Raw genomic sequence first — 27,936 nt, forward strand, 5'->3', positions numbered from 1 at the left:
AATCTCGAGACTCTACAGAGGCAGCTTGTGGTGCATTAAAAGAGATCTCCCCCCAGCTTGGGAGATGCAATTGGATCTCTGATTTCCTGGGAGGAGATGCAGCATTTGTCTCAGGGATGGGAATGGTCAAAAACCTCCAGTTAACAGTGAAAATAAATGTGGTTTTACAGTGTCTCCTCCAAAGAATTCAACTTTCTCACATTAATCCAATTTTCTTTTATCAGCTGCCAGAAGTCAGCCCTTGTAAACCATTTTCTGAAGTAGGGAAACACAAACCTGCCCAGCATTTCAGCAGATTTCCACTTTCAAAGCAAAAAAACCTCCCTGAATTCCACTGAACATTCAATTCTTCCTGACAGAACAACTTTGGGAATTGTACACAGGCTGGTTTGGGCTTTTTTTTTTTTTTTTGCTTTGGCAGTGTTTGGTTGCAAAAAAAAAAAATTTGTTTTTTTGTTTTTTTTTGTTTTTTTGGGTTTTTTTTTTTTGTTTGTTTTTTGTTTTTTGTTTTTTTTTTTGTTTTTTTTTTTGTTTTTTTTTGTTCTTCTGACTGCAGCAGCTTTTTGCCTGCATGTTATAGGAGTTTGGCTGGTTTTAAAAGATTTCTCCTGAAACAGGAACTGCATTTTCTGAAAGTGTCATTGAATTTTCTGTGTTCTGTTTTCCAGCTGTGTCATGTTTGAACAGTCCATGCTGGTCATTTCCCTGAACAAAATACTGAATGTGTATGAAATCTTGCTAAAGTGAACAAATAAATTATTGGGGGGTGATGTGTACTTTGGGATATGTGAGCTGCAATTCTGCTTGCTTGGTTTTTTCCTCCAAATTATTCATACAAATTTTGTTTTCTCCCTTTCAACCAACATTTCAGGCAGAGCATCAGGGAAAAATTCTTCCCAATATTTCTGATCTTAGTGAGGTTTAGTAGGAACAAGGTGCAAAGTGAATAAAGGGATTATATTTCTACTGTAAAAAGTTTAAATTATTTTTTTAAAAAAACTTGGAATTATTTAATTTGAGTCCTTACTCTGCTCCTTCAGTTTGCTTACAGTAAAACATCAGGTCCCAGATGAAATCCAGCCCATTTTGCTTTATTCCTTATAAACAAACACCAGCAGAACAATCCTCATCCACCCAAGAATGTAAATGGGAGAGACAAGTGCTGAGTTATTATTTCCTGATTTATGAAGGGAGAGCTGAGCCACAGGGAAGGAAAAGACAGATTTCAAATCCAGCTGATGCACCAGGAACCTGGAGAGCTTTGGCTGTGGCTGCCTCTAGTGAAACCCTGGGAAATTTCATCCAGGGAAAGTCTGGAGAAAAAAATAAATTAAAAAAATTAAATTAAAATTTTTAAAAAAAAATCAAACCTCAGTTGCCCCCCTGCTTCTTCCACAGGTCTGTTCCCCCTCTGGATTAAAATGTGCATTTTTCCTGAATAATTTTGTGCTGCAGTAGAGTCTGGGAGCTTCAGCAAAATTTTAGGATTTGGTCTTTAATGGGCACAGAACTTGCTCTAAAAAATTCCCTCCTGAACTTACAGCTGGCCACAAAACCCAAGTGATAACTTGAAGTGTCAGAATGCCCTTGTGACCACCTGATTTGCTGTCAGATGAAAGAAGAATTTTTAATTAAAAATGTGCATTTTTGCTTGGTTTTATAATTTAAATCCAATTTGGCTGAGATTACATTGATCATCATCATCATCATCATCATCATCATCCCAGGGATGCTGAGTCCCACAGAACACCAGCAAGGATTTTGAAAAACTGGCATGTGACAGGGAAAAAAAATAAAACATGTTGGTGGACATTATTTAATTATTTGAATAATTCAATAATTTAAATAATTTAATAATTTAAATTATTTAATTTCACTACAAGGACATGAATTCATCAAATTCTGATGGGGTTTTTTTGGCATTAATTTACCTCTTTGTGGGGTAAGATTAATTTTCCCCTTGCTGGCTCCTCAGATTTTGGTGTTTTATCCACCCATGACCGTGGCACTGCTTCATTCCCAGGACACATTCTGCTCTCAAGACTACTGAGAGTTTTTCCATCAATATTCAGACCTCAAGAGAAATTCTTTGGCAGTTTTAATGGTGGCCCCTGCTGGATAAAAATCCTGTTTTTTGTTTTGTTAATCAAAATGCAGCAAAAGTCAAAGCAGTGAAAGTTTATTGAGGCTCAGACATTTCTGACAGCACAGGGGATGTTGTGCTGCTGATTTCAGGAGAGGAAATCATCCAGTTTTTCATTCAGCTGCTCCTGAGGTTCTTGCAGTAAATTTCTGTTCAAACTGAGTTTGTTTAATCCCACCAGCTCATAAAATGAATTACCAGACCTTGATTTTGATCAGGATCTGTAGAATTCTCAGACTAATTGTAGAAAAATGTTTTATTTCTCCCTGATATCAACACTGACACCACATTAACACCAAGATTCCCCAGTTTTGGCCTGGGAATGCAGCTGAGATTTTGTAGAAATAAATGGATTTGGAGCAGCTTCATGGTTTCTCACTGGCATGATCAGCTCCCAGATATAATCAGAAATTCTCCTTTAATCCAAGAATCCAATTCCCAAAGAAGGAGAACCTGCACAATTTGCATCAGGGAGTAAGAAGGGGTAAGAAATTTTGCATAAACATTTCTAAGAGTTTAATTGAAACTGTGAAAATGGAAGTAAAAACCAAGGAGTGGGATTGGATTTCAGCTGAGGGTTGTTCCCAAACCCACTTCCACCCCACATCTTCCAGCTCTTACAGTTTGTTATCACTGAAGTGCTCTGTTATGTTTTCAGGAGAACACAGTGCATGATGGATAGAAGCTTTCTGAGTGTGTTTTCTTTTTCTTTTGCACTTTATTCCTGACATATTTTGGTAAAAAAAAAGAGAGAGGAAAAAAAAAAAAAAAAAAGGATTAATGCCTCCCATAACCAAGAGAATGAAGGGCTGATTCTGCTTCCCCCCCACCCAATTAAAAATACACATTGAAGCAGAACCAGCATTGTTTATCCATGTTGAGCAGTCACAGGGAATTCATTTTGCCACAGAAGGTGAAGCTGCAAAATTCCTGATTAATGTCAAACAAACCTCAAAAAAAAAAAAAAAAAAAAAAAAAAAAATTAGCAGCAATTAGGAAACCATTTCAGTGATAAACTCAGCATCACATCATCCTTTGTGTGCACACCCAGAGCCCCTGCTCAGTGTCTGAAGGGATTTGCAAAGCTGAGACTGGGAAAAAATACAGCTGTAAAAAGTGGGAAACTCTCAGCTGATCCAAATGTTATTATAGAAAATGGGAGTTGTGTATGAGATTAATTTTCAAACAGAAAAACCTGCCCTGAACTTGGTGACATCCTGGACATTCCTGGTGTGTTTTTCACTCCCTCAAAGCAGAGAGAAGAGAGTGTTGGAGGTTTCATTAAATAAAAATCTCATTTCTTGGTTGTTTCCTCCCCATGGACAGCCCTGCTCTTAGGTTTGCCTGTGGTTCTGCATTTTTCCCTCCTTCCCAAAACCTGATTTTCCTTTTTTCTTCCTGGTGGAGCTGGACAAGGCTGTGGAAAATGTTTATTTTTCTGCAGCTACATCCCTTCTGAGGGACAATTTCTCCATCAGGTGACACCAGGAGACAGCACTGTCACATCTCAGTGCTCTTCTCAGAAATCTGGGATTCCCAGGCAGGTTTCATTCTGCAGAACACAGCTGATGTTAGTCCTGAGCAAAAACACTCTGAGCCCACCTCCCCTCCAGATTTCCTGCCAAACCTTCCCAGGAGCAATAATTCAGAGGATTTTGGGGCACAATTCCAGACTGTGGCTAGTGCAGTGTTTCCCTCCCATCAAACACCCTGAAATACTCCTGAGCTTTTCACCAGCAGTGAGAACTGGTGCAATGTGGAGTTTGCAATTCCACAAAACCCACGGGAATATTTCAGCCCAGTCTGGGTTTGCTGGGAGTTTTGTGCCACTAAAAACCCTTTTTTTATCCCAATTGCACTGTGATGTTTGGTCTAGATCTGCTGCCTGCTCCTTCCTTGGCCTGTTTTTCCAGAGATGGAGGCAGCTGGAAGCCAGCAGAGCCCTCCTGACAAGTGAATTCTTTGCTAGAACTCCAGTTGTGATGCTTTTTATCACCAACCCATGCTGGAAATCCCTCTGAGCTCCTTGGGGGTGAAACATTCAGTATTTATTAGTGACTCAAGCAGCAGCATCAGTGTTTATTTTCCTCTCAAATATCCCCTCTGCTGGCAGCTCCCATGATTTATCCTTGAAAGAGGCTGAGCTCCAGCTCAGGGACTCCAAAATGCTCCTTCAGTTTTAGGAATGTTCTGAGTTTCCCCTGAGAGCCATAAAAATCTCCAGCTCATGGTGCTGTATCCAGAGCTGTGGTGCAGGAAGGGGCAGGAGGGAGGAGCCCTGACAGGGTTTAAAATAATTTCTTCCCTTCAGCACTTGGAAAATGGAGGATAAACTTAATTATTGTTAATTAACCCCCCCACAAAAGCAAAAGGCACCAAACCCCCTGCTAATATTTTTTTTTTTAATTTAGTTTTAATTCTAAAAATTAGAGAAAAACAGGGAAAAGAGAATTTCTTGCACTGGGTTTTTATAGTTTGAGGATGCCCAGTCCAGATCCCTGAACTGCAATGGGATTGTGTAACAGGAATCTCAGTTTCCCTTTTGGGAACAGATGTTTCTGAGAGAGGGAGCCCAGCCAGTCAGTCCCTAAAACACTCACAGACCCCCAAGGTGTTGTTTGCATTCAAACTTGGAAGTTCTCACACTCATCCTGGACTTTTTACCATCTGGTGGATTTTTAATAAAAACCTGTTTTTTCTTTATTTTCTATTTATTTTATCTTATTATGCAGTGTGACAGCTGACCTGCAAGAAAAAATGGTTTTCTCAAAAATCCTGACAGACATCCATTTCAGAGATGGATGGGATCTATTATTATTATTATTATTATTATTATTATTATTATTATTATTATTATTATTATTATTACAACACCAGTGACCCCTCCCAACATGAACCATTCTGTGATTCCATGATCTCTATTATTGTTCTTCTTCTTCTTCCTATTCCCTCATCCTTACATTTCTCTGCACTCCTACAAAACTTTTTTCTGCTCTGTGTTTTTCTGTCAGAGCCCCATCACAGAATAATCACAGAGAAAAAAGATTTTTTCAGCCTGGTTTTTTTTAGTAGTTAGTTTAGTTAGTTTAGTTAGTTTAGTTAGTTCAGGCACTGCTGCCTAGTGGCCTGCACTGAGGTAGTTCAATTTAACCACCAAACTCAAAATGTTTCTACTGTTTTTCTAATTTTTTCTCCACTCCAGACTATTTATCTACTTAAATTACTCCATTATTTATCTACTTCAAAAAAGCCTTTTGCTGCTACCAGATATCACAAAATATAATGGAGAGAAGCTAAAATTTTTTGTTTGCTGCTGTTTCCTTTACTAAAAAACCCCAATATTTCAAGCAGGTTCTTCTCCCTGTTCCATACAACCCAGGTTCTGCAATTCCACTGGGATTAATTTTGTTTATCCCAACAGAGGAATTTCTTTTCTGCAGGGGGAAGATTGGATTGGGAGAGATTTTTCAGTGGGGCCCAGGCTCAGTTGCTGTAATGGGGGAATCCAGGAAAACAAACTGGAGCTGGGCTTGTTCTGCTGCTCTTCCTTCTTCTGCCATGAACCCCAGGATCTTCTCATGTTCATCCATCTAAGTGGAATTGGATAATCCTAATTTGTGTTGAGGTTAATTTTTTTTTGGCTGGCTAGAACTCCTTGGCCTTGTAAAGACAAGGCTGATTTTTCCCAGTGTTATCCACCAGGATTTCAACCCTCAGGCTCCATCCTGTCCCCCTCCCATGCCCAAAACCCAGCACAGGCCAACACATTCCACTAAATTATTCCCTAAAACTGTCTTGGCTTTGGGAGCATTAATGAGCTCTGCCAGCCCCACCACAGCACCAGGCTGACACAGCTCTTCACAAAAGATTTAAAATAAAAATTGCAGGATTATGTCTCCCCTGTTGCCCTGGTTGGTTCATAACAGGGGTATTCAGGAAATAAACTTTATTATAAATAAAAAGGCCCATTTAATTGCCAAGTGACAGGTTACAGCAGAACCCAAAGTGTATAAATGCCAGGGGCTTTTTGCAGTTTATAAAACCTGGTTGCTAAGTTTATATAAAACATCTTGCTGGCTTTGCTTTGTGGTTTTGAAAGAGCTCTAGGAGCCAGTCCAAGGAGTGCTGGAGTGGATGGGAATCCTCTCATTGATTTCAGGAGGTGAGTGTGTTCCCAGCCCAGGATGGATGCCCAGGGAGGTTCCTCAGCCCGGGATGAAGGACTCTTGCCCTCTGGTGGCTCTTGTGAAATCTGTTTCAGGAAATTTAGAGCTGGATTGGGGAAAAAACCCAGCAGCAGCCTCAGTGTGCTGGGAAGGTGAGCCTGAGTGACTGAGGGTGTGTCTGGTAGCACTGGAGGAGCTCCCCTGCTGCAAAAAGGACAAAAATTTAATTATTTTTCTTTTTTTTTTTTTTTTTCCTATTTCCCCTCTGTTGTTCCCAGATTCTGACCTGCTCAGCTGCACAAACAGGAGGATTTTCCAGGGCTGCACTGATGAATTCTCTGTTGTTCACCAGCTCAGAGGGCCCTGCCCAACACAACTCTGCAGCACCCCACACAAATATTTAATAATGGCTGATTTCCCAGGGATCCCAAAAACCTCAAAAGCTCTGTGAGGAGCTGGGCTCTCCTGGGTTTGCTGGCCAGGGTGAAGGCAGATTCTCCATTCCTTGATTTTTAAACTCTGGTGAAAGCCAGAGCAGTTTGGCCATGAAATTCACAGTCTGGGTTGTTGAAATCACCACTGGGCTGGGAGAAGGGAGGTGAAAAAGGATCTTTTCATTTTCAGTTTCCTTTAAGCCTGTGATTTTTTAAAATTTCACATTATTCATATTAAACTTATTTCTAATATTTATTTTATGTACTATATATGAACATATTTATGTTATGTACTATACAAAGTATTTAACATATTTAGATATATATTTAAATGTAATATATTTGAGTGTATCAAGCTATAATATATTTAACTATTATATACTTAAATACAATATATATTCCCTATTATACTTAATGTGGGGGAGTTGAGGGAGGGGGGTGAAAGAAGTAATTTCAGATGTGCATGAACCAGCATTTATCTAATCCAGGATAATATGAAATTATTTTTTATTATTATTTGGCGGGTTTTGGCTTTGAAAAGCACCATAGAAAAATGCCAAGACCTGTGTGCTTTGGGGAGGAAGTGATGGGAACAGGAGGGAAAACGGGAGCCTCGGGAAAGGAATAAAATCTGGATTTAAACACGGGGATGTGGTGCCCTCCTGTGGAAATGAGAGCAGCGAATCCCACCCTCTGCTCTGGAGCCGGGCTGGGAGAGCTGGGGGAGAAGATCCAGGGAGAGATTCCAGCAATTCCAGAGCCTGAAGAGAGAGGAGAGCTGGGGAGGGACTGGGGATGAGGGACAGGACACAGGGAATGGATTCCAGGTTATGGAGACTGGGATTGGATGGGATTTGGAAGGAATTCCTGGCTGGGAGCGTGGGGAGGTGCTGGAGTCAGTGAATTCTTCAGAGAAAATCAGAGTGCAGGGGTTGAATTAAAGCCTTTGGATAAACCACTCAGACATGAGGTAGAGGTGTAAATTTAAGTTTTAGGATAAATAAGTAAGTCAGTAAGTTTTAGCATGAGCTCTAGTGCTTTTAGTAAATAAAAGGTTTAGATACCAGTGTGAGTTCTAGTGAAGGTTGAAAACATGCTGATGTTTTAGGCCCACAGTTTTAGACAGTTTTAGACATAACAGAGTTCTAGTAAGAATATTGCTGACATTTCTCAGACAGAACAAGACAGGATGTATGCATGGTTTATACATAACCTGGTGTGTTAAAAACTGGAATTCTGACAGGTTAAGGAGTGGTGGCCTGAGTTTGTGTCTCAGCTTTTTGGGAAGATTCTATAGAAATAGAATAGTTTCAATAGAAACTCTTGGGGAGAGTTGCTGCTTTTTGCTTTTTGCTTTTTGCCATGGCTTTTCTGCTCTTCCTGCCATTGCTTTTCTTTTTGCTTTGGAGACGGATGTGCTTTGGAATAAATCACCTTTTAGCAGCCATCAGCTGCTTTGCTCCTTCAAGATAAGCTGATGGAGTTGGTGCCTAGAGCACCAGAGGCTCTTAACCTCACAAAGAGGGGCTGGGATGGAATTCCCAGAGGGGCTGTGGCTGCCCCTGGATCCCTGGGAGTGCCCCAGGCCAGGCTGGATCACTGGGACAGTGGGAGGGGATTCTGAGGTTCTGAGGTTCCTTCCAACCCAAACCATCCCGTGGTTCCCTGGTATCAGTTCCAGATCTGCTGTTACCATTCCATGGGACTCAGCCCCGGGGGTGAGGGAGGGATGGCTCCAGAGATGAACCCCAGGCTCCAACAGCCCCCACATCCCAGGGGATCCTCCTGTTGTTGTGGGGATGCAGAAGGAGAGCTGATGGTGAGAGGTGCAAGCAGGCCAGCTCAGATCAGCAGCAGGGAGAAAAACGAGCCATGAAGATGGTGAATCTGTGGAATAAATTACCAAGGGATTTCCCACCATCTGAGGCTTTTCAAGTCAACCCTGGAAGGCACTTGCCAAGTTTTAGTGGTTAATGGTAGGAAAAAAAAGTTTGTGGAAAGAACAACACATTCAAGCAGAGTGGTAAATCCAGAGCTGGAGTGCCAGAGCTGGAAGTCAGTCAGAGTTTCCAGGAATTAGCAGAGGGCACCTCCTCTGGCCTGGGGTATGGAAGAGAAAAAATAATTTCCTCTAATTGCTCATTTTATCTCTGTAATGAAGGGAACTTCATCCCACCCCCTGTCATGAGCAGGGACACCTGCCCTTACCCCAGGCTGCTCCCAGCCCTGTCCAGCCTGGCCTTGGACACTTCCAGGGCTGGGGCAACCACAGAATTCCTCTGGGAATTCCTTCCCAATATCCCATCCCTGCCCTCTGCAGTGGAAGCCATTCCCTGTGTCCTGGCACTCCAGGCACTTGTCAGAAGTCTGAGTGAACTTTTGGGTGAAGTTTGTAACTTGCTCTGTATCTGAGACAAGTCTTGTCAGGCTTCAACAAGAGAACAAACTCAGGTGACTGATATCTCTGCAACACTGAAATACCCTCCATGTGTCAATGTCACCCACAGGAGGGGTGTGTGTCACATCACAGGGACCACAAGCCCTGTGCATTTCCTCATTTATTGCATCCTAAACCTCCCACGAGCCTCGAGGGAGCTGGGCTTTGACATTTCCCCAGGTCCTGCTGCCACCTGATGGCACTCAGCAAAAACGGCAAATTTGGGGATAAAAAAGGGAGGAAAAGGGATTCTGAACTTCTGCAGAAGAGTGACATTCCTTGCTCTGCCACCAAGGGATCAGTCAGGCTGCACTGTCCCCATCTCTGGTAACCCCCATCCTCAGAGCTGGCAGCTCCTGCTCCAGGTCACAGCCACATCCATCACCTATTCTAGTTCTCCTTTCAGCCACAGAATATTCCACATGGTAAAGTCAGATTAAATCTAATTCGGGTTTTACACAATGGGCCGGCAGAGAACCAAATTAGCCCCTCTTAACGAGATGTGGGCTGCCAGATCAGGAATCGCTGGATTAAGGGGCTGCCCAAACAAAACCAGCACCAAAGCAGAGCTGCCCAAACAAAACCAGCACCAAAGCAGGGCTGCCCAAATAAAACCAGCACCAAAGCAGAGCTGCCCAAATAAAACCAGCACCAAAGCAGAGCTGCCCAAATAAAACCAGCACCAAAGCAGGGCTGCCCAAACAAAACCAGCACCAAAGCAGGGCTGCCCAAATCAAACCAGCACCAAAGCAGGGCTGCCCAAATCAAACCAGCACCAAAGCAGGGCTGCCCAAACAAAACCAGCATCAAAGCAGAGCTGCCCAAATAAAACCCGCACCAAAGCAGAGCTGCCCAAATAAAACCAGCACCAAAGCAGGGCTGCCCAAATAAAACCAGCACCAAAGCAGGGCTGCCCAAATAAAACCAGCACCAAAGCAGAGCTGCCCAAACAAAACCAGCACCAAAGCAGGGCTGCCCAAATAAAACCAGCACCAAAGCAGAGCTGCCCAAACAAAACCAGCACCAAAGCAGGGCTGCCCAAATAAAACCAGCACCAAAGCAGGGCTGCCCAAACAAAACCAGCATCAAAGCAGAGCTGCCCAAATAAAACCAGCACCAAAGCAGGGCTGCCCAAACAAAACCAGCATCAAAGCAGAGCTGCCCAAATAAAACCAGCACCAAAGCAGAGCTGCCCAAATAAAACCAGCACCAAAGCAGGGCTGCCCAAATAAAACCAGCACCAAAGCAGAGCTGCCCAAACAAAACCAGCACCAAAGCAGGGCTGCCCAAATAAAACCAGCACCAAAGCAGAGCTGCCCAAATAAAACCAGCACCAAAGCAGGGCTGCCCAAATAAAACCAGCACCAAAGCAGGGCTGCCCAAACAAAACCAGCACCAAAGCAGAGCTGCCCAAATAAAACCAGCACTAAAGCAGGGCTGTCCAAATAAAACCAGCACCAAAGCAGGGCTGCCCAAATAAAACCAGCACCAAAGCAGGGCTGCCCAAATCAAACCAGCACCAAAGCAGGGCTGCCCAAATAAAACCAGCACTAAAGCAGGGCTGCCCAAATAAAACCAGCACCAAAGCAGAGCTGCCCAAATAAAACCAGCACCAAAGCAGAGCTGCCCAAATAAAACCAGCACCAAAGCAGGGCTGCCCAAACAAAACCAGCACCAAAGCAGGGCTGCCCAAATCAAACCAGCACCAAAGCAGGGCTGCCCAAATCAAACCAGCACCAAAGCAGGGCTGCCCAAACAAAACCAGCATCAAAGCAGAGCTGCCCAAATAAAACCCGCACCAAAGCAGAGCTGCCCAAATAAAACCAGCACCAAAGCAGGGCTGCCCAAATAAAACCAGCACCAAAGCAGAGCTGCCCAAACAAAACCAGCACCAAAGCAGGGCTGCCCAAATAAAACCAGCACCAAAGCAGAGCTGCCCAAACAAAACCAGCACCAAAGCAGGGCTGCCCAAATAAAACCAGCACCAAAGCAGGGCTGCCCAAACAAAACCAGCATCAAAGCAGAGCTGCCCAAATAAAACCAGCACCAAAGCAGGGCTGCCCAAACAAAACCAGCATCAAAGCAGAGCTGCCCAAATAAAACCAGCACCAAAGCAGAGCTGCCCAAATAAAACCAGCACCAAAGCAGGGCTGCCCAAATAAAACCAGCACCAAAGCAGAGCTGCCCAAACAAAACCAGCACCAAAGCAGGGCTGCCCAAATAAAACCAGCACCAAAGCAGAGCTGCCCAAATAAAACCAGCACCAAAGCAGGGCTGCCCAAATAAAACCAGCACCAAAGCAGGGCTGCCCAAACAAAACCAGCACCAAAGCAGAGCTGCCCAAATAAAACCAGCACTAAAGCAGGGCTGTCCAAATAAAACCAGCACCAAAGCAGGGCTGCCCAAATAAAACCAGCACCAAAGCAGGGCTGCCCAAATCAAACCAGCACCAAAGCAGGGCTGCCCAAATAAAACCAGCACCAAAGCAGGGCTGCCCAAATAAAACCTGCACCAAAGCAGGGCTGCCCAAATAAAACCAGCACCAAAGCAGGGCTGCCCAAATCAAACCAGCACCAAAGCAGAGCTGCCCAAATAAAACCAGCACTAAAGCAGGGCTGCCCAAATAAAACCAACACCAAAGCAGGGCTGTCCAAACAAAACCAGCACCAAAGCAGAGGTACCCAAATAAAACCAGCATCAAAGCAGGGCTGCCCAAATCAAACCAGCACCAAAGCAGGGCTGCCCAAATAAAACCAGCACCAAAGCAGAGGTACCCAAATAAAACCTGCATCAAAGCAGGGCTGCCCAAATCAAACCAGCACCAAAGCAGAGCTGCCCAAATCAAACCAGCACCAAAGCAGGGCTGCCCCACTGACCCCAAAACCCTCCTGAGCCTTCTCCAGTCCCTCAGCACAACCCAGGTTTAGATCTGGCTGCTGGCAATTCTTCCTGACCTCAAAACCTTCTCCACTCTGCCAGTTCTGCTTCCCAGAGTCCCTGACATTCATTCCCTCAGGAAGAGGTTTCTTTCATTCTAATTCAGGTGCTTGAGGATAAAAATAGTGATAAAATAAAAGCAATTGGAGGCTGTGTGTTAACTGAGTACCTGTGCTTCAGGCTGAATGCATCTTTCACTGGGATATAATTGTTGGGATTAGTTGATAAATCTTATATAGAGCCACCCACCAACGGGACCTGATTGCACAGATGGCAATATTTAATTTCAGCTGCCAGTAGCCAAGTAAGGGCATGTCTCTGGTGCCAGAGCCAGGATCCTCATGTTAACCAGGGTGTCTTTACCAGGGGATGACCATTGACCCCTTCTCAGCAGATAATAAGGAAAAATCCTCTTAAAACTGTGGGGTGCCAGGTTTGAAGCTGTGTAAGGGAAACTCAATGTATTTCACAGAGAACTCCAATATTTGGGTTTGTTCAGATGAACAAGAGCTAAAACTCCTCACAAAGTCAGTCACAAACTTCAGCTGTGCCCAGATTTGGGGGGATCCCCCAGAGGGCTGAGCTGGTGGGTGCAGGGGTGCAGCAGCCAACACCCCAAGCAGCTGCCAGGGATGTTTGTCCCTGTGACAGTGAAACCCAAACACCAGCACCCCAAAATCCACTCTGCTTGTCCTGTAAATCCCAACCACCACCCCAAATTGGTGTTTTCATGTAAAACTCAACCACCACCCCAAATTCCACTGGTGTTTTCCATGTAAATCCCAAATATCATCATCACCCCAAATTCCACTGGTGTTTTCCATCTAAATCCCAAACATCATCACCCCAAATTCCACTGGTGTTTTTCCTGTAAATCCAACCACCACCCCAAATTCCATTGGTGTTTTCCATGTAAAATCCAACCACCACCCCAAATTCTAATAGTGTTTTTCATGTAAAATCCAACCACTACCATCCCAAGATCCACTGGTGTTCTTCATGTAGAATCCAAACACCACCCCAAATTCCACTGGTGATTTTCATGCAAAATCCAAACATCACCACCCCATTTCCACTGGTGTTCTTCATGTAGAATCCAAACACCACCCCAAATTCCACTGGTGATTTTCATGCAAAATCCAAACATCACCACCCCATTTCCACTGGTGTTTTTCCTGTAGAATCCCAAGCACCACCCCAAATTCCACTGGTGTTTTTCATGTAAATCCCAACCACTACCACTTCAAATTCCACAGGTTTGTTTTTTTTTTTCTGTAAATCTCAACCACCACCACCCCAAATTCCACTGGTGTTTTTCCTGTAAATCCAACCACCACCCCAAACTCCTCTTTATCAGCACCACAGGATTTCAGCCCCAGCTGTGCCCTGCACATCTCACCCACCCCAGGCTGGATTTCAGGATTTATTTCAGATTTATTTCAGGATTTATTTCAGGATTTCAGGCTGGATTTTTGTTTGTCCCAAACACACCAGGCAGCGCCTCCAGATACAGGTGCACCAAACACTGAAACAACAACATCTTGTCTTTATTAGGAGTTCCCATGGTAATATAACACAGAGTTCTTCAGGAATAAAACACAAGACTTGGGGCATGGGGGTGTTTTTGCCATTGAGACAATGGTCAAATATCAGTACTCCTCTTTGTCTACACACATGATCAGCTTTAGCACTTACAGCTCCTCCACTCATGGGTCACAATCACAAATCCAAGGGTTAAATCCAGCTAGTATTAAATCCTACTTTTTCTTTTATTATTTTTTAGAGCTTCAAGTCACTGCGGTTAATTAATTAATTAAGTCATCAAGTCTTTTTTTTCTTTAAGCATTTACATATGACATTCATTAAACAGACACAAAGCGGACGAGCTCTCACAGAAAAAACATGCTTACATAGCCTGCAAAAATCCTTTTTTTTTTGTGATTTTTTTTTTCTTTCCTTTTAAAGAACAAATTAAAACTCAACAAGTTATCATGAGTCAGTGAAGGAAAAAAAAAGGAAGACTTAAGTGAATACTGAAGAGCTGCAAGTGTTTCGTAGAATTGAAACAGATCCACAATTCTTTTTTTTTTTTTCTCCCCAACTCGTTCAAATTGATTTTAACATACAGGTGACAAAGAAAAAAAAATTAAAAAATGAAAATAGCTGCAATATATATATTAAGTTCACGGATTACTTAACAAACAAAGTGCAAACTCTTTATGCAAAACTAAAAATCCCAGGAGTTGAACCTAAATGCAAAATGTGTGGAGGAATATGGCAAAGTTTCTGTTAATTTTTGTGTTCAAAGGGGCCTGGAGGATTTGGGTGCTGCAGCTGGCAGGGTTTGGGTTGCTAAGCAGATTCCAGACACTTTGCAAATACCAGTGTTGATACTTCATAACAACAAATTTGGTACTTGTTTCTTGAAAGCCTTCATATATATATATATATATATATATATATATATATGTATCTGTTTTTTTCCTAAAAGAACCTGTAAACACCTTTTAAGAAAACACAGCTATGGAAAAACAAGGTTGATGGAGGTGGCAAAGCACAAAGAGAAGAGGGAGCAGGAGATGCAGCAGCTGCCAGGGCAGGCAGTGGAGGCAATGCCACATTAATAAAAACTCTCTGTGCCAAATCCTTGGGACTGCTGAGCCCAGCCACAGCTGGGTGGGCTCTGAGGGGCAGCTTTACCCCAAAAACAAGAAGCCTCCAGTCCCAGAGCCAGCAGACCTTCAATCCCAGACCCCCCTGGCTGCCCCAAGGTGGCTCCCCAGCCCCTCTGAGGGGCACTGAGGGTGTCTCAGTGGCAGAGAGCCTGGGAGCTCTTCCCATGGCTGTGTGCAGCATTCCTGCAGGGCTGGGCAGCTGGGACATTCTGCACAAGAGATTCTCAGCTGCTGGGGACCCAGCCCAGCTCCCAGTTACAGCAGCTGGGGCTGGACTGGAATTGCCACAGGTGCTCAGCACACACTCCCTGGCTGCCCTTTGAGAGCTGAAGCCCTCAAAGCTTTAAATAACCTCTCCTTGATGGCCAGAGAGGGGGTTCAAGCAATGTGCTGCCCTTTGCCCACAGCTCCCTCCCCATCCATACCCACCTTCAGGGACAGAAGGAAAACTAACTGTACAAACTCTTCCAGATACTCCATCCCAGCAGCTCAGATGGTGTCCAGCTCCTCTGCTTGCACCTGATGGACTGAGGATCCTATGGACCTGCTCCATGCCCTTACTGCAGCTACATGAGAAGAAATGGCTGGGAAATGCAGGGAAATGCTGGGAAATAAAGAAATGCTGGGAAATGCAGGGAAATGCAGGGTGGCAGTGGCAGTGACACTGGTGGGAGGCTGTGACTTGGATGAGGAAAGAACAGGGAGATTCCCAGTTCTCAGATAAGGCTTTGTAAACACAATGATACAAACATATTAAAAACACACACACAAACATTAAAAAAAAAAAAAAAAAAAAAAAAAAAAAAAAACCCCAAGTTTCCTCAAGGACCTAATTTGCAGCAAAATACAGATGGAAAAAGAAACCAAGGAAAAACCAACTCAAGAGAATGGAAGTCCCCAGGGAGTCTGGCTGTTCTCTGTCATTCCTACTGCTGGGTCCTGATTCTCTCTCCTGGCAGCATCTGGTGATCAGACCTAAGAGCTGGTGCTGGAGAATGGCCATGCACAGCCTGGGATTCCTGTCCCTCTGTGCCTGCCCAGCTAATTCTGCTGGAACACAGAACCCTACAGAATATCCAGTTTAAAACCCTTGAACTACTCTTCTGCTTGACACTAAAAAAAAAAAAAAAGCTTTTTTTATACTTTTATTTTTATTTCTTTCTTTTTGTGTGAGTGTGTGTGTGTGTGTGTCTTAAAGGCAGCTCCCGGGAAATTCACTTTATCCTTCCTTTATTAAAAGAAAGATGCTGAATAGGACAGAGACAGCATATCTCAACCACCCTCTTTACATTTACTCTTCCATGTCAGAGGTGTCAAAACAGGGTTTATTTCTTTAAATGTGTAAAGGGCTGAGGGGGGGGGAGTGTGAGGGGTTGTGAAGATGAGGAGGGAACCTGAGGGGACTGAAAGAGGCGCTTTGACTTCAGCCCCCCCCCCGACAATGGGTGCCCGCAGTAACTGTCACAGGCTCTAAAAGAATCAGAAAAGGGTCTCCAGGTGCCCCAGTCCCCCCAGGTGTACCCGGTGGGCACAGCAGGGCTGTCCTTAGCCCAGGCTGGTGATGTTGGCACGGCCGCCCGGCGGGGCCACGATGCGCTGGGTCGTGCGGCGCGGGATGTTGTCATCGATCTGTGCCCCTGCAGAGAGAGCAGCAGTCACCAGCTCTGCCAGTCACCAACAGTCCCTGGGCTGTGTCTTGGCTTGTAACACAGGATGTGATCAAAAGTATGGATTCTGTTCAACCAGCTGGGGCAGTGACCCTGATCTCCCTGGGAGATATCTCCTGCTCATGGGCCATCTTTAAACCAGCTGGGCAATCATCTTTATCTTCCCACAGCCCATCCTCCCTCCAGGAGATATCTCCTGTTAATGGCCAGTGAGTCCCAGGGCATGACTGATAAAATTCCATCATCCCACTGGGAGATGCTCCAGCCAGGGGAGGAGCCAAACATTTCCTACCCAGATAAAAACTGAGATTTGGAACAGCAGAGCAGCCTTTTCCACTGGATTCCAGAGGAAAACCAGACCCTTCCACATCATCCCTGGAGCTTCAGAGGAAACTGCACCTTCTCCAGGAGCACTGCTCCAGCTGAACCACATCTGCCCCTGCAGGAGGATGCAGCCACCATTGAATGGGACTGTGCCAACACCCTGACTGACTGACGGGTGTCAGCTTGGATTCTGACTCTGGCAGGGTTTGGGATTGTTCTGTGTAATACTGCATTTCTATTTTAATTTTCCTAGTAAAGAACTGTTATTCCTAATTCCCATATCTTTGTCTGAGAGGCCCTTAATTTCAAATTTATAATAATTTGGAGGGAGGGGGTTTACATTCTCCATTTCAAAGAGAAGCTTCTGCCTTTATTGGCAGACACCTGTCCTCCAAACCAGGACACTGGGGCACTTTGGTGCTGCCTTGATGGTTGGATTTGCTCTTAGAGGGCTTTTCCAGCCTAAACCATTCTGTGATCCTGTATTTGGAGGAAAAGCCTTTGCTGGCCCCCACTGCCTTATTAATTCTGCTGAAATATGTTCTGCATTAACAATATCTCTGCCCTGAGCACCTGAAGCACCCAGTCCTGCACAGGTAAGAGTTGGATGAATGATTATCCCTTAGCCGGCCTTCCCATGCTTTTTTATATTCTGCCCTTCTTGCACTGGAACACCAGCTGAGAAATCAAATCTTCCACCTCCCACACCCACAGCTGGTCTCAGCTGGCAAAGTTCTCCTGAAGTTTGTGCCATCTTAAAAAAGGTTTTTTTGCTACAGCCTCTAAAAAGCAGAAAATTCCCATTTCTAAACACATTTGGAATGGTCTCAAGCTGAAGGGGGGCAGGGTTAGATGAGATACTGGGAGGAAATTCCTCCCTGTGAGGGTGGGGAGGGGCTGGGATGGAATTCCCAGAGAAGCAGCAAGAATTCAGGACAGCTCCTGTACTACTCTTCTTCCTCCCTAAAGGTAAAACCTCCCAGCTAAACCCCCCCAGAGCCTCTCATTCCACGCCCACCCCAGGAGAATGAACTCAGAGCACGGCAGCACAAACCAGCTGATTTCAGTGCAATAAATCACCCAGCAGTAAATCATTCCCAAAATCACCTACCAGACAAGCTGAAGCCAGACTGGTGCAGGTTCCTGACGGGGGGTGCCTGCTGTTTGGCAGGAGAGGTCTTGGCTGAGGATGCTGGTGTGACAGTTTTGGGTGTCACCGACACCTCGCACACGGGGCCGTCGTAGAGACCGCGGGGCACCCCCCGCAGCTCAGCCAGCTGCAGGGAGAGAGGGGACACAGCCTTGAAACACAGCCTGAAAGCAGCACAACAGCCTGAAAACACAGCACAACAGCCTGAAAACACAGCCTGAAAGCAGCACAACAGCCTGAAAACACAGCACAACAGCCTGAAAACACAGCCTGAAAACACAGCACAACAGCCTGAAAACACACCACAACAGCCTGAAAACACAGCCAGAACAGCCTGAAAACACAGCCTTAAAACAGAGCCACAACAGCCTGAAAACACAGCACAACAGCCTGAAAACACAGCCAGAACAGCCTGAAAACACAGCACAACAGCCTGAAAACACAGCCTGAAAAAACAGCACAACAGCCTGAAAACACAGCACAACAGCCTGAAAACAGCAGAACAGCCTGAAAACACAGCACAACAGCCTGAAAACACAGCCTTAAAACAGCACAACAGCCTGAAAACACAGCCTGAAAACACAGCCTGAAAACACAGCCAGAACAGCCTGAAAACAGCCTTAAAACAGAGCCACAACAGCCTGAAAACACAGCCAGAACAGCCCGAAAACACAGCCTTACAACAGTACAACAGCCTGAAAACACAGCCAGAACAGCCTAAAAATACAGCACAACAGCCTGAAAACACAGCCTGAAAACACAGCCAGAACAGCCTGAAAACACAGCACAACAGCCTGAAAACACAGCCTGAAAACACAGCCAGAACAGCCTGAAAACACAGCCTTAAAACACAGCCTGAAAACACAGCCATGCTGCATTAAAACACAGCACAACAGCCTGAAAACACAGCCTGAAAACAGCACAACAGCCTGAAAACACAGCCTGGAAACACAGCCACAACAGCCTGAAAACACAGCCTGAAAACAGCACAACAGCCTGAAAACAGCACAACAGCCTGAAAACACAGCACAACAGCCTGAAAACACAGCCTTAAAACAGCACAACAGCCTGAAAACACAGCCAGAACAGCCTGAAAACACAGCCTTAAAACACAGCCAGAACAGCTTGAAAACACAGCCTGAAAACACAGCCACAACAGCCTGAAAACACAGCACAACAGCCTGAAAACACAGCCACAACAGCCTGAAAACACAGCCTGAAAACAGCAGAACAGCCTTAAAACGCAGCCTTACAACACAGCCACACTGCCTTAAAACACAGTCACAACACTGCCCTAAAACAGTCACAACACTGCCTTAAACCACAGGCAGACTGCCTTAAAAACCAGCCACAACACAGCCCAACAGCTGCCCAGATGTGGCTCAGCCAGTGACACACATTTTGGGATTGGTTGTTGGTAAGAGGATTTGGAAGCACACAGCATCTCCTCTGTGCTTGTCCCTGGGGAGTTGCTCTCTATCTCTATTTATTTTCTATCTATATCTAGATTTTATCTATATCTATTTTACATCTATATTATATCTATATCTATATATCTTTATATCTGTAACATATTTTTATCTGCATTATACCTTAATCTATATCATGTATATTTCTATTTAATACCTAGCTCTGTATCTATATTTGTATTATATCTGTATCTATTTTACATCTATATCTACATCTACATCTATATCTATCTATCTATATCTATATCTATATCTGTATCTATATATCTATATCTATATCATATATATCTATACCTATATCTATATTATATATCTATATCTATATTGCATCTATTTCTATTATTATTTCTATTCCTATTATTTCTATCTATCCATATCTATATAAAACATGTCTGTGTCTCTGTCCAACCCAACCACTTTTGCAGCAAACAAGGTAAATTTGCACTATTTTCCTGCAAGTTAAAACCAGTTTTTGTGCAGCTCAGCAGTTTCCACCCTGCAGAGCTGAGGGGCTCTGAGTCCATGGGCACCCCAAGGCTCCTTGGCCATATGGACTTGGCTGCTCTGCACTCCCCAAAACCCCACTGTTGGAATCTCTGCTGTGGGGTTCTGAGCTGGGAACAGGGTACATTCCTATTTTGGCTCCAGATTTTTGTGCAGGACCAGATGCTCGCTAATTATTAGTGTGACATGGAATGTGCTGTGGCTCCAGCCAGTCTGTCCCCTGCCCCAAAGGTGCTGTCCTTTAATGATCCCAACCTGCCTGTCAGATTAAAGGCTCCTGACAGGTCTCAAATTCATCTTGTTACTCATCCCCAAAAAGCCAAGCAGTGCTGAGAGCAGCAGGGCAGCCCTGGAGCTGCAGATTGGGATAAATGAAATTATTCCAGTTGAGATGCTGCCCAATTGGATTTATAGGTCAGACATGTAGTTCTGTGGGAAGACACAACAGAAAGCAGGGATCTGTTCTCCATGGGGCTAAATTATGCCAGGTTGTAATTTTGATAACTTGCAATTTCTTCAAAAACAAACAATCAAAGGAAGGTGATTTGAAGGGAGTGGGAGGATCCCTTGTGGCCACAGAACCAACACAGCTCAGGAGTTGTCCAGGAGAGGGCAACTTCAAACAGCAAAAGAGTTTCTCCTCAGAAATTATTTAATCTATAAATAAACTTCTTCAATTCTCAGCAACTGAGTTCAGTGTCATCTCTCCTGTCAGGCAAATTCAGGCATATCAAAAGACAAGCTTGGTTTTGAATGGGTGCATTTTACAGAATCACTTTCCAACTATTTTAGCATCTTAAAAATAGAACATTGTCCCTTTTAAGCAGTCTGTAGGCTGTGCCTGTGACTCACCAGTCACCAGACAAGAGCACCTGATCAGATCTGGCAGAAGGGAAAGCAGCATAACATATCTGTGACAATAAATTACAATTCTAAATTGCTGCTGAGAACTTTGATATAGAAATGCTAATGAAAACTTCTCCTGGGACCTCTGTGACAGGAGAAACCTGGTGGGGTCTGGGGAGACTCATGGCCAAATTGGAAGGTTCCTGAACACATTTTCTGTTTAGTTGTCCTCAGACAGAGAAAAATAAAATAAAAAAAAAAAAAAAAAAAAAAAACAGAAACAGATTTCTTGCAAAAAACCCAAGCTCAACCCAAAGCATGATCCTGTAACAACCTGAGTGAACAGCAAAAGTGAAAGAGGAACAAGACAAACGTGGCTCCCATGCAGGGAACAGCAGCGTGGCCTGAGCCAGGGGACAGCAGCTGCTTTCAAACTCAAACTCAGGGATGTGAGAGGGAGAGAAGAAATGCCCCAAGCACTGCCACTCACCCTGCTCCTGGCCTTGATGCGCTTGTAGACGAAGTCAGGGAAGGGTTTCCTGGGGATGTACCTCCCTGAGCCCTCTGTGACGTGCAGGTTCCCATCCTCCAGCACGATCTTCCCCTGGCTGATCACCACCAGGGGAGAGCCACGGCACTCCATGCCCTCGAAGATATTGTACTCCAGAGACTGCAGGGAGCAGGAACAGCACAGAGGTAAACACACTCACATATTCATATATCCACATATCCACATACTCACATATCCACATATTCACATATTCACATATTCACATATTGTGTTTGGGTTGATGTGGCCAAAAATGTGAATTCTGTCCCCATCTGTTGCAGCCGGGTGGGGCAGTGACCCTGATCTCCTGCACACATTATCTGCTAATGGGCCATCTTTAAACCAGCTGGGCAATCATCTTTATCTTCCCACAGCCCATCCTCCCTCCAGGAGATATCTCCTGTTAATGGCCAGTGAGTCCCAGTGCATGACTGATAAAATTCCATCATCCCACTGGGAGATGCTCCACCCAGGGGGAGGAGCCAAACATTTCCTACCCAGATAAAAACTGAGATTTGGAACACCAGAGCAGCCTTTGCCACTGGATTCCAGAGGAAAACCAGACCCTTCCACATCATCCCTGGAGCTTCAGAGGAAACTGCACCTTCTCCAGGAGCACTGCTCCAGCTGAACCACATCTGCCCCTGCAGGAGGATGCAGCCACCATTGAATGGGACTGTGCCAACACCCTGACTGACTGACGGGTGTCAGCTTGGATTCTGACTCTGGCAGGGTTTGGGATTGTTCTGTGTAATACTGTATTTCTATTTTAATTTTCCTAGTAAAGAACTGTTATTCCTAATTCCCACATCTTTGCCTGAGAGCCCCTTAATTTCAAATTATAATAATTTGGAGGGAGGGGGTTCACATTCTCCATTTCAAAGGCAGAAGCTTCTGCCTTTATTGGCAGACACCTGTCCTCCAAACCAGGACACATATTCACCCAGCAGAGTCTGCTGGGCTTTAATCAGCAATCACAGACCATGCTAATTGCCAAAATTGTAAGGACAGATGGAAGCAAACTCAACAGTGTTTACCTGAGCTGTGTTTGCTGTGATTTAATAAAGGTTGGTTTTAATTATCAGTCTAAGTTTAGGGGTTTATTAATGCAAAATTTCCATTGAAATAAGGTTCATAAAGAATCTCAGAGCCTTAAAGTTTATCCCATTCCACCCCCTGCCATGGGTTGGGACCTTCACTAGATCAAATTGCTCCAAGCCTATTCCAACCTGTCCTTGGACATTTCCAGGGATGGAGCAGCCACAGTTCCTCTGAGCAGAAGAAAAAACAGCTTCAGATGAGAATATCTCAGAGCCTCCTGTTTAAATATATTTAGCACCTATCCCTGCTGAGCTGGGGGCAGATTCAGGAGCCACAGGAAGCTTTATGTGAGTTTCCTACTAAAAACATTAATTCTGAATAATCTGTATTTCAAATCAGTGTTGATGGGTCAGAGACCAGGACATTCTCATTTTATTCTAATGGGATTGCTCATCCTCAATTAACAGGACTGGAAACATCACACCATGGGAAAAAAAAAAAGGCACGTTTGAAAGAAATCACTGCAAAAATGTGAAACATCCTGGAATGAGATGCACTGCAACCATGTTATTTGGGGACTGTTACTCTAGTGACCATCTCTGAGACAAATGCAGGTTTTTTACTGAGTTAATGATGGAGTTTGCCCTTGAAGTGTGTTATAAGTATGGGCAGGCCTGGGAGCAGCTTTGCAATTAGCCAGAGCAGTGGTTAAACCAAGCCTGAACTGGGTCCAGCCTGAAAAACTGTGGTGGCAAAGGAGGAGGCTGGGTCAGGAGCTTATGGATTAGGCTGCCTCCAAGAACAACACCACCTCCCTCTGCAGCTCCTGGTGTTTCCTTGCCAGAGAGCAGCAAGAGCAGTGTGAATTCTTGGAAAATATCTGTAATTTGCTTGAACATTTCAAACAGTAACAATCATCCAAGGCCACATAATCAGAGGGTGTCCCTGTGCCTGACTCTCAAGGGGCCCTTTGTGCTCTGCTTGGCCAAACCAGGATGCCTCGACTCCAAAAGCACCACTTGGACCAGTTTCTCCTCTAACAGAAGGCACAGTGCAGGGTGAGACCCACAAAAATACAGAATTTCAGGATCATTTGAGGTTCCAAGGTCACTGAGTCCAAGCTGTGCCTGATTCCCACCTTGTCACTGACCCAGAGCACTGAATGCCATGTCCAGGCCACCTTCCTTGGACACCTCCAGGGATGGGGACTCCAAATCTCCCTGGGTAGCCCCTTCCCATGTCTCATCACTCTTTCCATGGAGAAATCCTTCCTGATGTAGCTCCAGGTGTGACACCAGGTACAGCAGGTGAAGCAGTGACAGGGAGGGGCTCAGAGATGTGTTTGTAAGCAAACAGAAACTGGGATTGCTCAGCTTTTCATCTCTTGGGATGGAGAACCCTTCATCCTCCGTGCTCCTGGCACAGCTGAAGGCCACAGCTGAGAGCTGAGGGCTCTTGCACATTGTCACGGTTTTGGGGGCTCTGCAGTTCTCAGAAAATACTTCTGAATGGAGCTGGTTCTGCTTTGCCTTGCCCAGATCCATGGAGCCAATCCTGACTGCACTGGGGCATATCCACAAAGGAGAGAGTCTGTGAGTTCTGTCAGGAAACTGGAAGAGCCCAGCTCATTTCCCCAAGACAACAGCCACTAAACAGCAATGACTTTCAGCACCCCACCCAAACTACTTCCAGCTCCCTGAGCTATTCATAAGCACAAGCCACAGCTCAGATCATGAAATCAGTGAGTCCCTGGGTTCCCTCATTCCCCTCCAGACTGGAAGAAGTCTGGAAGCACCTCCAAGGTGACTGAAGTGAGCAGACTCCTGGAATTCCTCTGTCAGGAGCCTGAGCAGAGGCAGGATGAAGCCAGGCCATCTGTGACCAATTCTGACAAAGAGTTAAGTCACAGGGAAGTGAACCAAACCTTTTAAAAAAAAGGAAGTTTCTTTGTGAGTGTGCCCACAGATCCAAGTGTGGAACAAAATTTTGCTCCTTCAGCTCCAGAGTGAATGAAAGCATTCACAGGAAAAAAGGAACAAGCAGTTTTTTTCCAGGGAAAGATTCCATAGGTTCATGGCCAGCAGCGAAACAAGTCATCAACAAATGCAAACAGTGGCTGCTTTCTCTGAGCCAGGGCTCAAATGTCACAGGGAGACTCCAGTCAGGCCCCTGCACTGGAACCACCCTGCAGATTGCCACAGGCTGGGACAGCTGGGTCGCTGCAGGGGCTCAGTGGGACTCGCAGAAGTGTCCCCAAGAGTGCAGTGCCACCACTGAGCTGCACAAGAGCCAAGGGCAAGCGCTGCCTGGTTTGGTGCTGCCCTTTGCCAATTGATGTGGGGATGGCCAGCAGGAAAATCCTGGCTCCACACACGTGTGACAGATCAGCAGGTGGTGTAAATCCACTCAGAGCCTGGATCTGGGCCAGATTTCCTGAAAAAGTGTCCATGAGCTGCTAACACTGCAGTGAGAAGGGGCAGCTCCCATTCCCACCACGGGCAAGCCTGCATGTCATAAACAACACACTGTCCTAGAGGCCTTGGGATGTTTCAGAGGATTTAAAGAGCTTTCTGTGTGCTCCAGCACAGCACCCAACACTCAGGAAGAGAAGAACTCCCTGCCCTGGGGGGAATCCACATGATTTCAGATGGATTTATCCTGCTTACACAGAGAGACCAGAGAGGGCTTCAGACATGGGCAAAACGAGCTCTGAGCTGTGACAGCAGCACAGCACAGGCTGGCACTGAGGAACAAAGGGAAGCAGGGAATGCAGGTAACATCCTTACAATGTTGTGAGTCTTGGCAGAGATTGTCTTGACGCTGTCAGGATCCCAGATCACCAGGTCAGCGTCGGAGCCCACGGCGATGCGGCCCTTCCGCGGGTACAGGTTGAAGATTTTGGCTGCATTTGTGCTGGTCACAGCCACAAACTGGTTCTCATCCATCTTGCCAGTCACCTGGGGGACACCACAGGAGTCACTGCAAAGAGCTGGCAGCACAGCAGATTGCCAAGGATCTCCACAGGGGTAAAGTCCATGTGGAAGGACCATGACAAGAAAACAACATTCCTGCATTTCCCTCCCCTGAATTCCCAGCTGAAATGCAAAGCCAGGACAGGTGTGACCTACCACAGCCTTGTCCCAGATGATGGACATCCTCTCCTCAGTGCCATTGGTTCCTTCAGGGATCAGGGTGAAGTTGTCCTTCCCCACAGCTTTCTGAGCAGTGTTGAAGGTGCAGTGGGCACTGCCAGTCACTTGGAGGTCTCCACTGGGAGAAAAACAAAAGGGATTTAAGGTATTTTATTGTCACCTCCTGAAGGTGAAACAGCTTTTTGCTTGCTGGCAGCAACATCCCTCATTTTATCACCCATTTTCTGAACACAGAGAGCTCTACTCACCAGGACAGTAGTGAGTTGAGAAAATCAGGAGTGGTTGGGTCAGGACTCAGAGGTGGGGATGTAACAAAAGCTGCTGCCTTTGCCCAGTTCTTGCTCCAGTAATGGGATCCATCAGTGCCCAGGCTGGCTGTAATGGGCTCTCCATACACCACAGTGCCTGTGGGACAGGGACACACACACACCCTCTGTGAACAAAGGAATGTGCATTTCCAGCCTGGCCTCCTGACAGAAAATCACCTGGGAAAGGACACAGGCTGCAGGGCTGCCTGCTGCTTCCTCTGAAGCATTAAACAAAGATATTGCTGCTGAGCAGAGCTGGGAGCAGCAAAATGTGCACAATCCTTCACACAACTGCAGAGGTTGACACTCATTAATTGTCCTTGAAAAGGTTCCTGTAAAGATTTTATTGCTTATATTCATTTTAATGGTTATTTATCCTGGGCCAAGAACTTCGTGGAAGAGGCTGAGGGCAACTGTAAGGGCATGAGGAGATTCAGTCTGATCTAGAAGAGATGTACAAGAAAAAAAAAATTTAAAAAGAGTTTTTATAATTAGTATGAATTAAAGACCTCCTTACAAGGCCAGGTTTCTTGGGTCTGTGCATAGACCAGGTGGGACAAAGCTCCTACCAGGGAAGTTTCTCTGCACATGACAGGGGAAATATCCGAGTTCCTGGCGCACAAATGCAGCTCAGGGGAGCTCTGGATCCCCCAAGGCACACAGCAGATCTGGGGCAGAGCTGGGAAATGGAACTGCATCTCCTGACTCTGCCCAGTGTGCTCACCACCAGTGCATCCTTCCTCCTCATTAACATTTTTGGAAGCACATGAAGGAAGAGCAGACCCTCAAGGCCAGGATCCTCTGTGAGCTGGAATGCACCAGCACCATCTGCACACCAAGCAGAGGCTGCAACTTCAAAAGCAGCACGAGCTGGGCAGCCCCAGGGATCTGCTCACCAAATGCAACCTCTCCAAAATCTGTCTGTGCCACCCAGCTGCCCCCAGGCACTGCAGGGGCTGGATCTGCCTGCCACAGATGTGGGTGGGAGAGATGCCAACCCCAAACACTCCTGCCAGGAGAGATGGCAGAGGGACTGGTCAGCAAAGGATAGAATATTTATTCCACTGCAATGCCAGAGCTGCTCTGTCTCTGGGGTCCCAGGACAGCTGGGGAAGAGGCACTGGCTGAGGCAGGACAGTGGTGAAGTGGCTCCATGCTGCCCCAGGACCCTGCTGACACAGGAGCTGCAGAACAGCCTTTGCCAGAGTTTCCAGCAGCAGAGGAAAAGGCTCCCTGACATCACTGGCCATAAAGAGGGCTCTGAAATCAAACCAAGGCTGTTAATGGGAGGCTCTTGTGGTCCAGCACACTGGGGGATTGCTCTGCAGGGAGAGATGTTTCCAGTCCCAGATCTGCAGGGAATCTCCTCCATGCATAAGGCACTGGGAACATCTGCCCTTAAATAACCATTTAAATAGTCTGTTCTTTTCCATTCAGCAAATCAATCCTGGCTTGTTTTTGCCTTGGATAGTCTTCAGTTCTGCTTCCTCTCTTTGGGAGGGCAAGACCAGTGTGTGTGGCCCTCCTTGGTTAGCATTTAACTTGAGTTATTTGAACACAGGAACAGAGGATGGGGCACCATCTATACCCCAAATTCTCCTTATAAGGAGAAAAAGCATTTTGAATGAAAACTGCATGTTCTGGCTGGCTCAGTGAGCCCTGTGGATCATTCATCTGGGACCATCCCTGCACCTTTCCCAGGCAGGGTAACATCCATCCAAGCCAAGCTGTGTTTTATGGCTTTCTGTGATCCCAGTGTGTGGTCCCTCATCCCAAGCTGCAGCTGGTGGTCTCAGGACACTGGGTGGAGCAAGAAGGTGTTTCTGTTGATGCTCCACCTTTGTGGGGCACATGCCTTCAATATTTTATCTGGGAAAGGGAAGAGAGGCTTCCCTGCCTCTCACAGCATCAAGTTCTTTTCTGGCCACAGTGCTAGGTCATTGCATCTTCCTTCAGGATGATCCCCTCTGCTGGAGCTGGGAGAGAAAGATTTATTCCAAACAGCTTGAGCTGCTTCCACAAACAGCCTTGAAAATCAGTCCTCCTCACCAACTCCTTCAACAGGAATCATGAGACCAAAATACTCCTGAGCTGCTGCACCAACACCAAGCTGTTTGCTGGAAATCAGCTCTT

The 27,936-nt window shown here is 45.6% G+C and overlaps 1 protein-coding gene across 1 annotated transcript in view; it reads right to left on the reverse strand.

Annotated features, from left to right (window-relative positions):
• Window positions 1-13,643: 13,643 nt before the first annotated feature.
• The window catches only part of LOC130262073 (dihydropyrimidinase-related protein 2), a 44,785-nt gene continuing 30,492 nt past the window's right edge, over window positions 13,644-27,936 (reverse strand). Inside the window, exons 9-14 of the mRNA XM_056508860.1 lie at window positions 25,744-25,900; window positions 25,472-25,613; window positions 25,130-25,300; window positions 21,243-21,422; window positions 17,895-18,060; window positions 13,644-16,429 (exon numbers count right to left, since the gene is read on the reverse strand). Coding sequence (XP_056364835.1) covers window positions 16,338-16,429; window positions 17,895-18,060; window positions 21,243-21,422; window positions 25,130-25,300; window positions 25,472-25,613; window positions 25,744-25,900 — 908 coding nt within the window. The 3' untranslated portion in view covers window positions 13,644-16,337. The remainder of the gene's footprint in view (window positions 16,430-17,894; window positions 18,061-21,242; window positions 21,423-25,129; window positions 25,301-25,471; window positions 25,614-25,743; window positions 25,901-27,936) is intronic.

This window comes from Oenanthe melanoleuca, chromosome 22, assembly GCF_029582105.1.
Source record: "Oenanthe melanoleuca isolate GR-GAL-2019-014 chromosome 22, OMel1.0, whole genome shotgun sequence".
Classification (NCBI taxonomy): Eukaryota; Metazoa; Chordata; class Aves; order Passeriformes; family Muscicapidae; genus Oenanthe; species Oenanthe melanoleuca.